This window comes from Solea solea, chromosome 6 (genome assembly GCF_958295425.1).
Source record: "Solea solea chromosome 6, fSolSol10.1, whole genome shotgun sequence".
In the NCBI taxonomy this organism is placed as follows: Eukaryota; Metazoa; Chordata; class Actinopteri; order Pleuronectiformes; family Soleidae; genus Solea; species Solea solea.
Window position 1 is genome coordinate 9,637,990 of NC_081139.1, and position 12,297 is coordinate 9,650,286.

The following is a 12,297-nucleotide window of genomic DNA, read 5'->3' on the forward strand; positions in this document are numbered from 1 at the left end:
CTGTGCGATGCCTCGGGCTATGTCATTTGCATTGAAAAATGATTCCCGTGTCTCTCCCTGAGCTATATGTCTCACTGCGGCTTAAAGGCACAGATTATTTGTGAAGAGACATGAAAAGATATGCGCGGATTGATCGCGACACCGCTCAAACCACTCACATTTGACATGAATGCACACGGTGAGCATGAGTATGGACATTGTCCACTTTTTCCCCACACGCAAGTCGTTTTAATGATCAGAGACAAGTTTATTGTCAGTAATGTGTCGACAAATTGCTCCTTATTTTGTTTTCATGTGTGTGCAGATCATTTGGCTCTTGAACACTGAGATGAATGATTCAGTATCACTTGATACCACTGTAAAGTACCTCTAATGTGAGTCTATATGCATTTACACTATCATATAGTTGAATTATTCTAATGATAGTCTTTTCTATCAGTATAGGTAATGCTTTCCTTTCTGCCCAACACACTGTTTCCCTGGGGTTTTATTGTGCACTACATTTAGGTGCTTTCAGTTATTGATTTATTTGTCTGCCTTTTGCTAAAACCATGACATTCAGTACCCCATTATGACAGAGAGAGAGAGAAAAAGAGTTTTCTCCTCGCTAATGCAACAGTGCACTGTGGATTCTTGATGTCGAGTGATTTTGGAATTCATTTTAGAATAAGGCTACATCATGAGAAAATGTGGAGCAAGAGAGCAGACGCATCTGAACACTCTGCACAAGGGGAGATAACGCTTTGCTGTTATGTTGTTGATGAATGCACTTCCATTCCCCACGTTGATGAAAAGTAAATCCACATGGCTGCTTCTCCGGCTGTAAAAGAATGACACACTTTTTCACACATTACTTTCCGGACATGTCATGTTTGTCTGCGAGTTGCCCGTCACTGTGACTGACTGATGGTGCTGGCATTGTAAGAACCGCTGAGGTGTTTAGCCCGAGGGACAGATTTAATTAGAGTAAATGGGGCTCTCCTACAAGATGGATCCTGTCATATTATTAGTCGAGAGGAAGAGAACCATCCTTCACTGGCAGCATTAACCCAGGCCAATGTGATAGCTATGTCAACAATATTTTCCCCCTGTGATGTCAGAGTCTGTTTTTAATAACTGGTTCAGTGCATGTTTTCACACAAAACGTCAGTAGTGATCAAAGTAAGCCACAGGCATGACAGATAATGATTTGTTAGTGCTCAGGGGCAAATTAAATAACACGCAGTCGATCTGATTATGTATATATATATATATATATATATATATATTTTTTTTTTTTATACATGGCCTGGCAAAAAATGGCTCCCTCAATGTGGGTAATTGGCCACTTAACGTGGATAATTGGAAAATGTGGCACATATTGCTGTCATAAATAATGACCTAAAAAACAATCCACCTTGTAAGTCTGAATAATTCCTGCTTTTCTGTTGCACTAAAGGTCGTGTGTGAGTGGAAAAAATGTTCATGATTGAAGGATGCGTAAAGCCTACGTGGAAAAAGTAACAGAATAACAATAATACAGTCTTCACAGAGACCATACCTCACCTCCACCAATGCAGAACGACGTTTCAATGTGTCATTTGGTGATGTAGTATGTCATATGAAGATTAAATCGTTGTACAAAATCCACAACCACCTAGTTCACATATAAAACAAGCTTGTATTGTTGGTCACATGATGAAATATACATGATGCAACAGTTAAACACCTGGTTGTTTGGCCCCTGCCATCGCTTTCTATCAAATTTAATTGAAATCAATAAATTGGTTTTGACATCGCTCTGCTGGGCTAAATAATGCACATCTGCCAAAATGGAGAACATAATAATCTGACAACAGCAGCAGCAGCAGCAGCATGTGTTCTGGAAGTTGATTGGGAGTTTGCGTTTAGCATGCTTGGATGGAAAATAACTATTTCAACCCCCACCTCCAGCCACACTCTGCCTCCCCTTCCTCTCAATGAAATGAACTTGTAATGAGGCACTCAGCACTCAGTGTTAGTTTAACTGTGCTAATGTTTGGGTACCTTCCAGGGTCTCGACAGCAGCATCAGCAGCAGCAGCAGCAGCAGCAGGTACTTCTGTGGGAAAGGAGCTCTGTGGGCTTCCTGTGGCGCCGTCAGCTGCGGAGATGCCGGCTGATGCGGCAGACCACGAGAAAGAAACTATCAAGGAAATCTCCGACTCCAGGGACGCCTCTGAAGGTACGGCGCTGAATTATATTTACAGAGAAGTGATGCACCTTCATATTGAAGATCAAGCCCGGGTTCAATTTCAGAGCAGACAGATTGAACTTAAGCCTTTCCTTGGGATTCAGGCTCATTCCACCTCTGTGCTATAGTGTTCACATCACGAACAGACCTGATAGAAAACTGGGCCCCCAGAGTCGTGTAAACAGTGCTGTGCACCACACCATAATGACACTGGCAAAATAAATTGTGCACCGGCATTCTGTCTGTCCGTGCTGCACGTTGCCTCTGTTGACCTTGATCAAAGGTGACAGGAACACCATATTGCAGACTACCAGCCATCTTTTGCCTCATTGATTTCTGCGGTTAAAAGAGATCAGACACACATATGTAGAGACAAATGTATTCCTGCAAACACACACACACACACTTCTATTCATACAGCTTACACAGGCTCACGTGCACATATTCCCTGCCATGATTTGATTTTTACACAGACATGACACGAATCCAATTAATTCAGGATGAGGATCAATAGGGAACCATTTCCATGAGGGAAAATTGCTTTTGGATTTCGACTCAGTCAGCAGTGCTGCTGTTATTTGAAGGTGGCTCAGAAATGAGAAATGTAAAGGAGCCCTGCAATGCTGCATGACACTTTTTCATGTCCCACTCCTCTGATGTATTTCCATACATGCACACAAAGCAAGCCTCTGCAAGATAAATGACAACTTTTGCGGCGATATTAATGGGATGTCTTTCACAATGCTAAATTTGTGCTTTTTTTAGCATTTGACACCATGAGGTATTTTACACTTCTATTAACCTTATGAAGGGCAAATGTGTTTCTTGTGGCGACAGATTCTGCAAGATTGACTTTGTGTGGATCATTAGGAACAAACACGTTTTAATATGATCGTCTAACACAGATTCCAAATACTTTACTCTATATTTTTTAATGAACATTTGCAGGAAATTAGGACAAATTCATAATTGCACTGCATTTTGTACTTGCCTGCAGTGTCAGGATTTTTGCTTTAGGGAAAAGTTAAAGAAAAGTAACTTCTGGTTGAACACATTTGAAATAACAAGCCGTATTCCCGTGAGGTTGGGCTGCTTTGCAGATTTGCTGATAGTGAAACTAGTTGTTTTTTTCCCCCTCGATTCTGAATCCTTTTTGAATGCACAAGTGAGGGGAAGCGAACGAGATATAAAGAACATTTGTGTAGTTAATCCTGTTTTGAAGAAAGAAACCCGTGCTCTTCGTTCGTCTCCTGGATGGTGCCCAAAGTCATTTCAAATGTTGCCGATTAATCCGTGACAAAATACACATCTCCAATCAGATTAATTGAAAACAGGGATTGTTGCTGTTCAGGGATTAGGAGAAAGTGTTGCAGACAAATCACGGTTTAAAACCAAATCAATAAAGCTCACTGAGCTAAATTAGCCTGAAACTCTCTCAAAGCAGTTAATGACAAATGCTGTCGAGTGCAGAGATAGAACGGGTCAATAGCTCAAACAAGCTGTATGCAATCATGAGACGTCACATGGACAAAGCCATTATGGCAACATGAGTCTCCCTGGGAAATGACAGTGTAAATGGTAGTGATACAATGATTATGTTGAGATTAAATATACAGTATGTGAACATCTTGTCTATTCTGCTTTGCTAAAAACGATTCAGAGAATTGTGCATTTGTTTTGGGGGAGGAAAAGACAGGCAGAGATCAAAGGTAGACGACTGACGCCACTGGTCTTCTGTTTAAAGAAATCTTTGTCGACTTTTGGTGACACTTTTCTTTATCAGCGGCGTGTTCGGTAGATGTCGAGCCACAAACGACAGCAGCTTCCGAGGTGATCTATGACGATGTTCCCAGTGAGGATCCCCTCTCTCCCGACGAAGGTTAGTAGCTATGACAGGATTATGTTTGTTTAGGATGCTGTGGTCGTCCATGAATCTTGTTTGGAGCTACTGACATCAAAGGTTTTTTGTTTTTTTTGCAGATATGATTTATGAAGATGTTCAGACTAGAAGCAGTGGTCCTTTGAATGCAGACAACGGGTGGAGCTCCAGTGAGTTTGAGAGCTATGACGAGCAGTCTGATAATGATGCCAAACCACCTACACGGAGCAAGGTAATGTGTGTGTGTGTGTGTGTGTGTGCGTGCATTCCTGACGTTAAACATTATGTCTTTTAAAATAAAGGATCACTCCAGTTATCCTTCATTTTAAAAGACATCCTGACCAGCCAGGTTGTTTTGGCTGGTTTTCAGTACTTACAAACTAATCTAGGAGAATATTTCATCTCCAGGCGCTCTGGGTCAGTTGTCTTTATTAATGTATAGAACTGGAAAGAAACTATAAAGTGCATGAAAAATAGACAACAGTCTGTCAGGGCTTTATACTTTCATTGTGAAATGAAGGTAAACAAGAGGCATTTCTTTTCCAAAAGCCTCAGATCTCCTTTGCCTCTCTCTGCCAAGGATACTGGGCTGTACATCACTGTGTGTGCTGCAGCACGTCTACAGAGAGTGGGTCTTCCACATGATGGCACTGTGTGCACATTCACATTGTGCTGCGTTTTCCTATAGACATCTCCAGTCTTTAACATGCACGCAGTGATGCAGGCTTTGGGAAAAGTTTGGAGTCGTACTAATAAAAAGTATTTTTCGGAACTGAATCATTATCACTGTTTAGACTTATTCCGACCTCACATTTCTTTTTTTTTTTTTTTTAAAAACGTTTTATTGGCTTATTCATAGCATAACTGCACTGTAATTTAGGAAGATACAGATTAAATGCGTTGACAAAAAAAAGGGAGACCAAAGAGGAACAAAATGCTTGTTGCAATGGTATAAAAAAAAAAATCGTCGTTCCATTTAACTACAGTTGGTTTTAAAGAAATCCCACCGCTGTTCTCTTTGTACTTTTCCTTGGCCATGGAACAAAAGAAGGTCGGATACTCTGGTTGAACAGCTAATAAAGAAATCTTGACGATTAGGGTCAATGAGCACTTCTCAGGAAGCCTTAATCAAAAGCACACTGGTTTCCATTCGTCTTGCCTGATCAATTTTTCACCAAGTGCTCCTGAAGTTCTCCTCTTGTTCAGTTGGGCAGAGCTGTGACAGGGTTTGCTTCTTTAATAATTGCCTGCACTCCTCCATAAATCAGCCGCCATTAGTCTCATGAAGCATTATTCCTTTAAAGCAGTGCTTTGACTCTTTGTGCTTGTGATTAATTCCCGATGTTGAGTAGCTTGTTTTTGCCTTGATCACTTTGCCTTCCATTTCCCTTTTCTATTTCCTCTCCACTACTGTTTCCCCTTCTCTCTTTGCCTCTTGTGGTTAAATGCGACCTGCGCCCATGCCCCGCCTGTCCCTCTCCAAAACCTTTAGCTCTCTCCTGATGTGCGCCGGCTGAGGGAACAGTGTGCCAGGACCAAGCGTGAACTGGCCATGAGACTGTCTGGCAAACACAACTATGACATCAAGGTATATTCACAGCAGCGTTATCGCACCGTTCATTTGCAGAGCTCAAAGCGCTCCGCGAGATGACCGCCACAGAAATCACTGCACCGTCCTCCTCAGCTTTCCTTTTCTTCTTTAAGTGTGACTTTCTCTCGAGACGTGTGTCGTGCTCTCTGTCTGTTCCTACCTACTTTTATATGTAGACACATTTATGGGACACATGAATTATTTAATAACATTCTGCATATTTACTTCCAATAAACACCGCTCCGACTTACCCTCAATTAATGACCTACTTTCCCGAAGTAGCATCATTTAAAAATACTAATACCCTGGGTGTATTCTGGGTTTCTGGAGTCTGGTTGCAGGTCGTCTGTGATGCTCAGGGTGGAGTTTGTGGTCAGCTAAATTCCCCCACACTGAGCAACGCAGCGCTGCGACTCTGATGTGGAGCTCACTCTCTTGCCATAATCTCTCCATGATTTGCTCATAGACTTTGTGATTAGAGGCTGTACAGTGACCCACAGGGAGCTGCAGATGTTGAGAGTCTCGATGAGCCCAGTGAGCGCCACTTCTCTCATCTCCCTCCAGAGGAGCACCAGAGGTTATAGAGTCTCCTCAGCATGGCACATGCCCCGGGCTCTAACACCCGCTCGTTGTTTCTGTCTGCTCCTTCCAACCAGGTTCAACAGCTCATGAAGGCGGCGAAAAGTGGGACAAAGGATGGACTTGAAAAGACCAAAATAGCCGTCATGCGAAAAGTTTCTTTCCTGCAGAGAAAAGATCAGCTAGGTAACGCAGAGAAGTCTGAAAACTTTTTCTAGTTGTTTGAACATTCCTCTATTTTCTTTTGCATTTAAAGTTTGCGTTGTATTCCTCCATACTGAGATATTTGGAATTAGAGATAGTGGCTTTTGTGTAAAACTAGTAGACTGAATGAAACTGAATGAAACACTTTTAACCACATGTCAACTTAAGTCCTTCTCTGTATGCACACGTATATGTTCTGTCACCGGAACCCTCGTCTCACAGAAGATTAGCTTCATCAATGGCGTATTGAACGAGTCCAGCGCTGCTATTTTTAGACGTTCATTGAAGGAGATCTTCATGGCGTTATAGCTCTTTTCCAGCGATCCTCCCTTATCATTCTACTCTCTAATTGGAATGGTGAAAGTATGTATTATGTATATATCTTCACTGTGGAGAAGTAGGTTTGTTTTTTTTGTTGTTTTTAAAATGACTTTTTGCCAATGCAGAGAAGAAAAAGTGCTGGGGGGGTGTTTTTCCCCGACACATGTCTGCTTTACACTTTCAGAGATACAGTAATGTTTTGAAAAGTTCTTTTTGGAGGACTCTCTCTCTCTCTCTCTCTCTCTCTCTCTCTCTCTGTCACCCCTCTTGCTTTCTCTCTCTCTCACCATCCCTCTTTTCAGAGAGTGCAGAAGTCTTTTTGTGTTTTATAGGTAATAAACTTTGTGTGTCGCAGTGTGTCTCCAGCTGCAGTGAGATCTGAAGGTTGCCTTTCTGTGCTGTTCCCTCTTTGACTCATTCTCTGTGTACACACACACACACACACACACACACACACACACACACACATTTGTTGAGTTGCTCTTTTTAACCTTTGTGTATTTTGCTCTTTCATTTCTGACATCTCTGCAGAAGAGGAGGATGATGCAGGATACCTGGATGTGGCTGTGTCAGAAGTGAAGCATCCACCGCCACAACTGTGCCCCATGCCAGACGGACTCACCAGCCACCAGGTGCACATATCACATTTCATCGTTTTACCTGAATACCATGTCACACATTTACGCGGATATTTTCCTCATGCTTAAAAATAAGTGTTTCTTTCCTGTCCTGTTTTAAAAAGCAATGATTTTTTTTTTAAGTCTTAAGAGTTGCTTTTATGTCACAGGAAAAACCGCTGATTCATACTCAGATGGGGACCTGCTGCTCTTTGAGTGTTTTTCTCTTGATTATAGTGCAGTCTGTCAACCTGCGCCGTGCTTAACTGAAAGGATACTTGCACACTGCGTCCCCATCGTGTCCTCTTAGCATCAGATTTCCTGACTGGTGTGTTGCCTCCGCAGGTTGTCAGACGCCATATCCTTGGCTCCATCATTCAAAGCGAGCGGAGCTATCTGGAGTCCCTCAGAAGAATCTTGCAGGTGAGTTGTTTAGTCCCTATTGTCCTCCTCTGTCACATGCAATGTCTTCACCATTTAGCCGTTCTAAATTACACTGAAAGGAGAAGCGGTAATATCCATCAAATTACAGAGGTGTCTCGGCATAAATAATCCTGATAAAACAACCGTCCTCATTTCTGTGGCATCGTGCTGGTGCTAAGAGAGAGTGACTGTCAGGCTTGCACAGGATGGGGCACGGAATCTCTTTTTTTGTGTGTGGAAAAATGAGACTTGTTATCAGTTAATCACAAAAAAACAAGAGGAGCACCTACTGAAATGCAATCAGCAGCAATCAATGGCCAGTTCAGGCAGAGAAAGATCTGTCACTGTCGGGGATATTATGTGCTACATTTGCTGCTGAATGATGGCGCACGCAGCGTCGGGATGCTTTGCTCTTTTCGTCCAGACGGGTGCGACGTGTTTACAGATAGATGCATAAAAGAAAAACAACAACAACAAACAAGACATGAAAGGTCACAAGTGCAATTAGACAATGAGGGTTGTAACTTTCACGTTCCGTCTGTCAATGTATTTCTCATTTAAAAAGACAAAACAAGCAAAGCATCAACGAAAATCACCATTATTTTTTTTTTCTGTTAAATACTGTTCTCATCTGTCATGCTTTTTCTTTTTTTTTATTTAAATATTATCTGTACTTCAGCATGTTCGGATTCAGAGAAGTCATGTTTACTGGGTTTCCATCTACAAAGAGCTTGTCAACACATTTCTGTAGGCTATGCTAATATCCCCATGTGTGCCGACTGAAGAATCACTCAATGCCCCTTTCAACACGTTGCTTTTGCATCTATAACTCTGCTGGGAGCTTCTCTTTGTCATTATTATTCTGGCTTTTATGATTACAAGTCACCTTGAGTTCTGAGCACGCTCGCTTGTGGCAACCGCTGCTTTATGGGTGAATCCTCTGGATTGATGCGCTTCCAGGCAGCATGACTGCATTTCTTCATTATCCACCATTCATAGAATATTTGTGGGCTTTCACACAGTTGTCTATTTGTACTGAAAAGGAGACGTGGACTTCTGTCTCATTTGAAACCCATATCCACAAGATCCACACACTCACACATCTCAGGCATCTGTATATTCATAATACGCTGATATGTATTTTCATGAAACTCAATTTCTCTCACAATCTCACCAGGAATACCATCGACCACTGATGGAAACGGAACCGCGCATCCTGAGTCCAAGGAAGATCCGGCCTATTTTTTTCCGAATCAGAGAGATCACGCAGTGCCACTCCATGTTTCAGATTGCACTGGCGTCTCGAGTGGCTGAGTGGGACAGCAGCGAGAAAATTGGAGACTTATTTGTGGCCTCGGTTAGTGTGCATGTTTTCCATGTGTGTCTTCACGTGTGTGTGTGTGTGGAACACATTTGTGTGCACTCTCTGTCTCGGTGGGAAATGCAATCAAAGACTTAGATTCCGGGTAGAGGCGCTCCGTGTTTTGTTTTTGTTTTATTTAACTTTAGAACACACTTTTTGCCACCAGTGTCATAATGAGCTACAGGTTTTTGATTGAGCAAACAAGGAACACAATTATGGTTCTGATGAAGCTCCCTGGCTACCCCTGTATACACATTTCCATTCCCCAGTAAGACTGTTGTGTTTGAGTTTGCTGTTGTGAGTCTCTGAGTCTCTGCAGTGTGCTTGTCCACTAATTATTTGCCCGTTAGAGTTGTGAATGTTGGCTGTTCCATTGTTGTCCATCTTTGGACTTACAATCGACAGTAGCTCAGTGGTAAGAGTGAGTCGTCTTTCAGCTCGAGGGTTGTGGGTTTGAGTTCCGGCTCCGCTTGTCTACATGCCGATGTGTCCTTGGGAAAGACACTTAACCCCACGTTGCTCCTGGCGGCTGTGTCGGCAGCGTGTGAATGGGTATGAACGATAAGTGATAGAAACTGCGCTGCATGAAAGTGTGAGTGAATGAGTGAATGGCATTAAGTGTTGTGTAAAGCAGTGTTGAGTGGTTATCAAGACTAGGAAAGTGCTATATAAATACACACCATTTACAATCAAAAGACCTCACTCACCTCACTGAGCTCCTCTTTTGTCATGTGGCAAAGGACCATATCTGCACCTTATAAGAGCCTTCATGGGATTTGCCTGGTGTTGGGCTTAAATGAAGAGAGAGAGAATAAATGTCTATCACACAACACAAATACTCGCTGACCTAACCTTGTAAATGGCTCATGAAGGGTGTCGCAGTAACTGCGATGGTAAACAAACCAATTTTTTGAAGCACTATACTTAAACGGCCATTTGCTAGCCTGCCTTTACATTGCAATGACTCACCCGGCCAACGGGACGGTAAGCCAGGCATTCAAGATGTCAGAGGAAATGACCAGATTGCGTTTGTTGACGCAAGTGTAAAGACAACATAATCAAACATGGCAGAGCAGCAGGCCTTCTGATTGTTGGGGCTGTTGCCGCAAATTCAGGTGATTATGCATGCTTCTGTTTCCACAGTTTTCCAAGTCCATGGTGCTGGATGTGTATAGTGAGTATGTGAACAACTTCACCACTGCAATGGCTCTCATCAAAAAAGCCTGTCTGTCCAAACCTGCTTTCCTGGACTTCTTAAAGGTGAGCTTTTGGTTCATTCGTTTTCAAATTCTTTTTGTTCGTGTTTTGCAATATTTACTTATTGATATTTTAAACTGAATTCATGGTTTAATGCAACATGTTCTAATAATAATAATTATGAGTAATAATCACTCAGTGTGACAGCATCTGTGATAGTTGACCGTGGAAATGTCAACGGTTGACCATGGCAGTTATTCTGAGAATGTGACAGTTGCTGTCATGTACAGTCGTCACATGTTTCTCTGAGCTCCTGAAAACTTGCAAAGCTTAATTACAGATTATTTCACATGAAACAGACATGCCCAAACCTCTGGTTAATCTTTGCACAGCAGCTATTTTGAAACGTCTCAGTGTGAAGTGTTGCACGGTGAATTCTGGTTCACTCTCAAACTATCCTAACTTACATGAACTGAGTAAAACCCATGCTTTTCCCACTAAAATATTTAATTCCACAACTACACAATAAAGATGCTTTCTATTTTTTATTTATTTTTGCTTATAGTTGACATTTTAATCAGTGGTTGAGAACAACCAAACATTCTGCTGAGGTGCATAGACGGTGCCAAAAATGATATGAAGGTACCGAGTTGAACAATCCTCCGAGTGCCCACCATTCATGCACGAGTACGTACCTAGATCATTGAGCTGTAATGTGGATTTATAGAAACAGACCACACAGCTGAGACAGCTGTGCATGTTACCGCTGATAACATGCGTCCCTGTCCCTCTGTTGAAAGGTTCCTCTGTCTGTCCCACTGACTGTTAACTCTCATTCTGCCAACGTGAAGACAAACCAAACAACTAAGTGGCATGAAACGATCTGGGGGGGCGGGGCACAGGCAATATAAATGATAGAATTCATTTTTTAATAAAATGGTATAAAGGAAAATGACGACGAGGAACACTTTGAGGGTGGAGTCTTTTAAAGGATGAGTCTCAGTACAGTGATGATGAAATGTGAGGGCTGCACAACAGTGAGTTAAATAAAACCACCACACTCCCATTTTAATGCAAGGAACAGCGTAGATAGATGCAAAGAAAGACAAACGTATTACTTGCAAATGAAAATGATCTGTGAAATCAAGCAATCCTTTGTTCTTTTGGTCCTTCACATCTTCCAGAATGATCAGACTTTTGTCTTCATTGTCGGGTTTGTTGTTATTCTGCCAGGTCTTATATTTGCTGCCTGATTGTTTGCCTCCCCGGCAGAAACCTTTTTGCTTGGTCGTGCTTTATTACGAATGCGTCCCTTTTGGCAGTTGAGTTTTTGACAATTGTCACTACAATATACTGCACCGAACTATATGCTGAGGTGTCACTGTATCCAATTCTGTCATCATCCATCAGCTAAGGATATACGTTGCTATCTCAGGGATATTTTCCCGATTTGTTCAAAATAGAAGACATTGACCTTTGAAAAAAGATTCAGATTTAAAGGTTCAGTGTGTTAGCATTAGTGATGGGACTGCAGAACTCTTTCACTCGCTAAGCTATTTTATTATAATGTGATTATGCACTTATATTAATGCTGTTATGGGTTGTGTATTACTTTTTTGCCGATAAACCATCCTAACTATTACAAACTGGACCGTTATATGAATAAATAAATATACTAAAATCAGATACTACAATGGTTTTGAGCAAAAAGATGAGATTGGCTGTTTCTGAACAACAAGGGCCGGGTAAATACAAATTTAGGCTAGATTATGATTTTAGGATTACCAAATCTCAGGCAGCATCTACTCATACCAGAATATAATTGTCCAATTTATTTTACAGCAGGATGTGTAACTTAAAATTGATATTTAATCTCTTTGTCGTCTGCAAACTGAAGATTATTTTTTTAGTC

At 41.7% G+C, this 12,297-nt stretch overlaps 1 protein-coding gene across 2 annotated transcripts in view; it reads left to right on the plus strand.

The window, feature by feature from the left end:
* Positions 1-12,297, plus strand: part of arhgef10la (Rho guanine nucleotide exchange factor (GEF) 10-like a) — a 100,086-nt gene that overhangs the window by 12,493 nt on the left and 75,296 nt on the right. Inside the window, exons 4-12 of one of the 2 annotated variants that reach the window (XM_058631447.1) lie at positions 2,033-2,202; positions 3,995-4,090; positions 4,192-4,322; positions 5,583-5,678; positions 6,338-6,446; positions 7,317-7,417; positions 7,748-7,825; positions 9,003-9,182; positions 10,332-10,448. In XM_058631447.1, coding sequence (XP_058487430.1) covers positions 2,033-2,202; positions 3,995-4,090; positions 4,192-4,322; positions 5,583-5,678; positions 6,338-6,446; positions 7,317-7,417; positions 7,748-7,825; positions 9,003-9,182; positions 10,332-10,448 — 1,078 coding nt within the window. The remainder of the gene's footprint in view (positions 1-2,032; positions 2,203-3,994; positions 4,091-4,191; positions 4,323-5,582; positions 5,679-6,337; positions 6,447-7,316; positions 7,418-7,747; positions 7,826-9,002; positions 9,183-10,331; positions 10,449-12,297) is intronic. The other variant, XM_058631448.1, reaches the window with a different exon arrangement.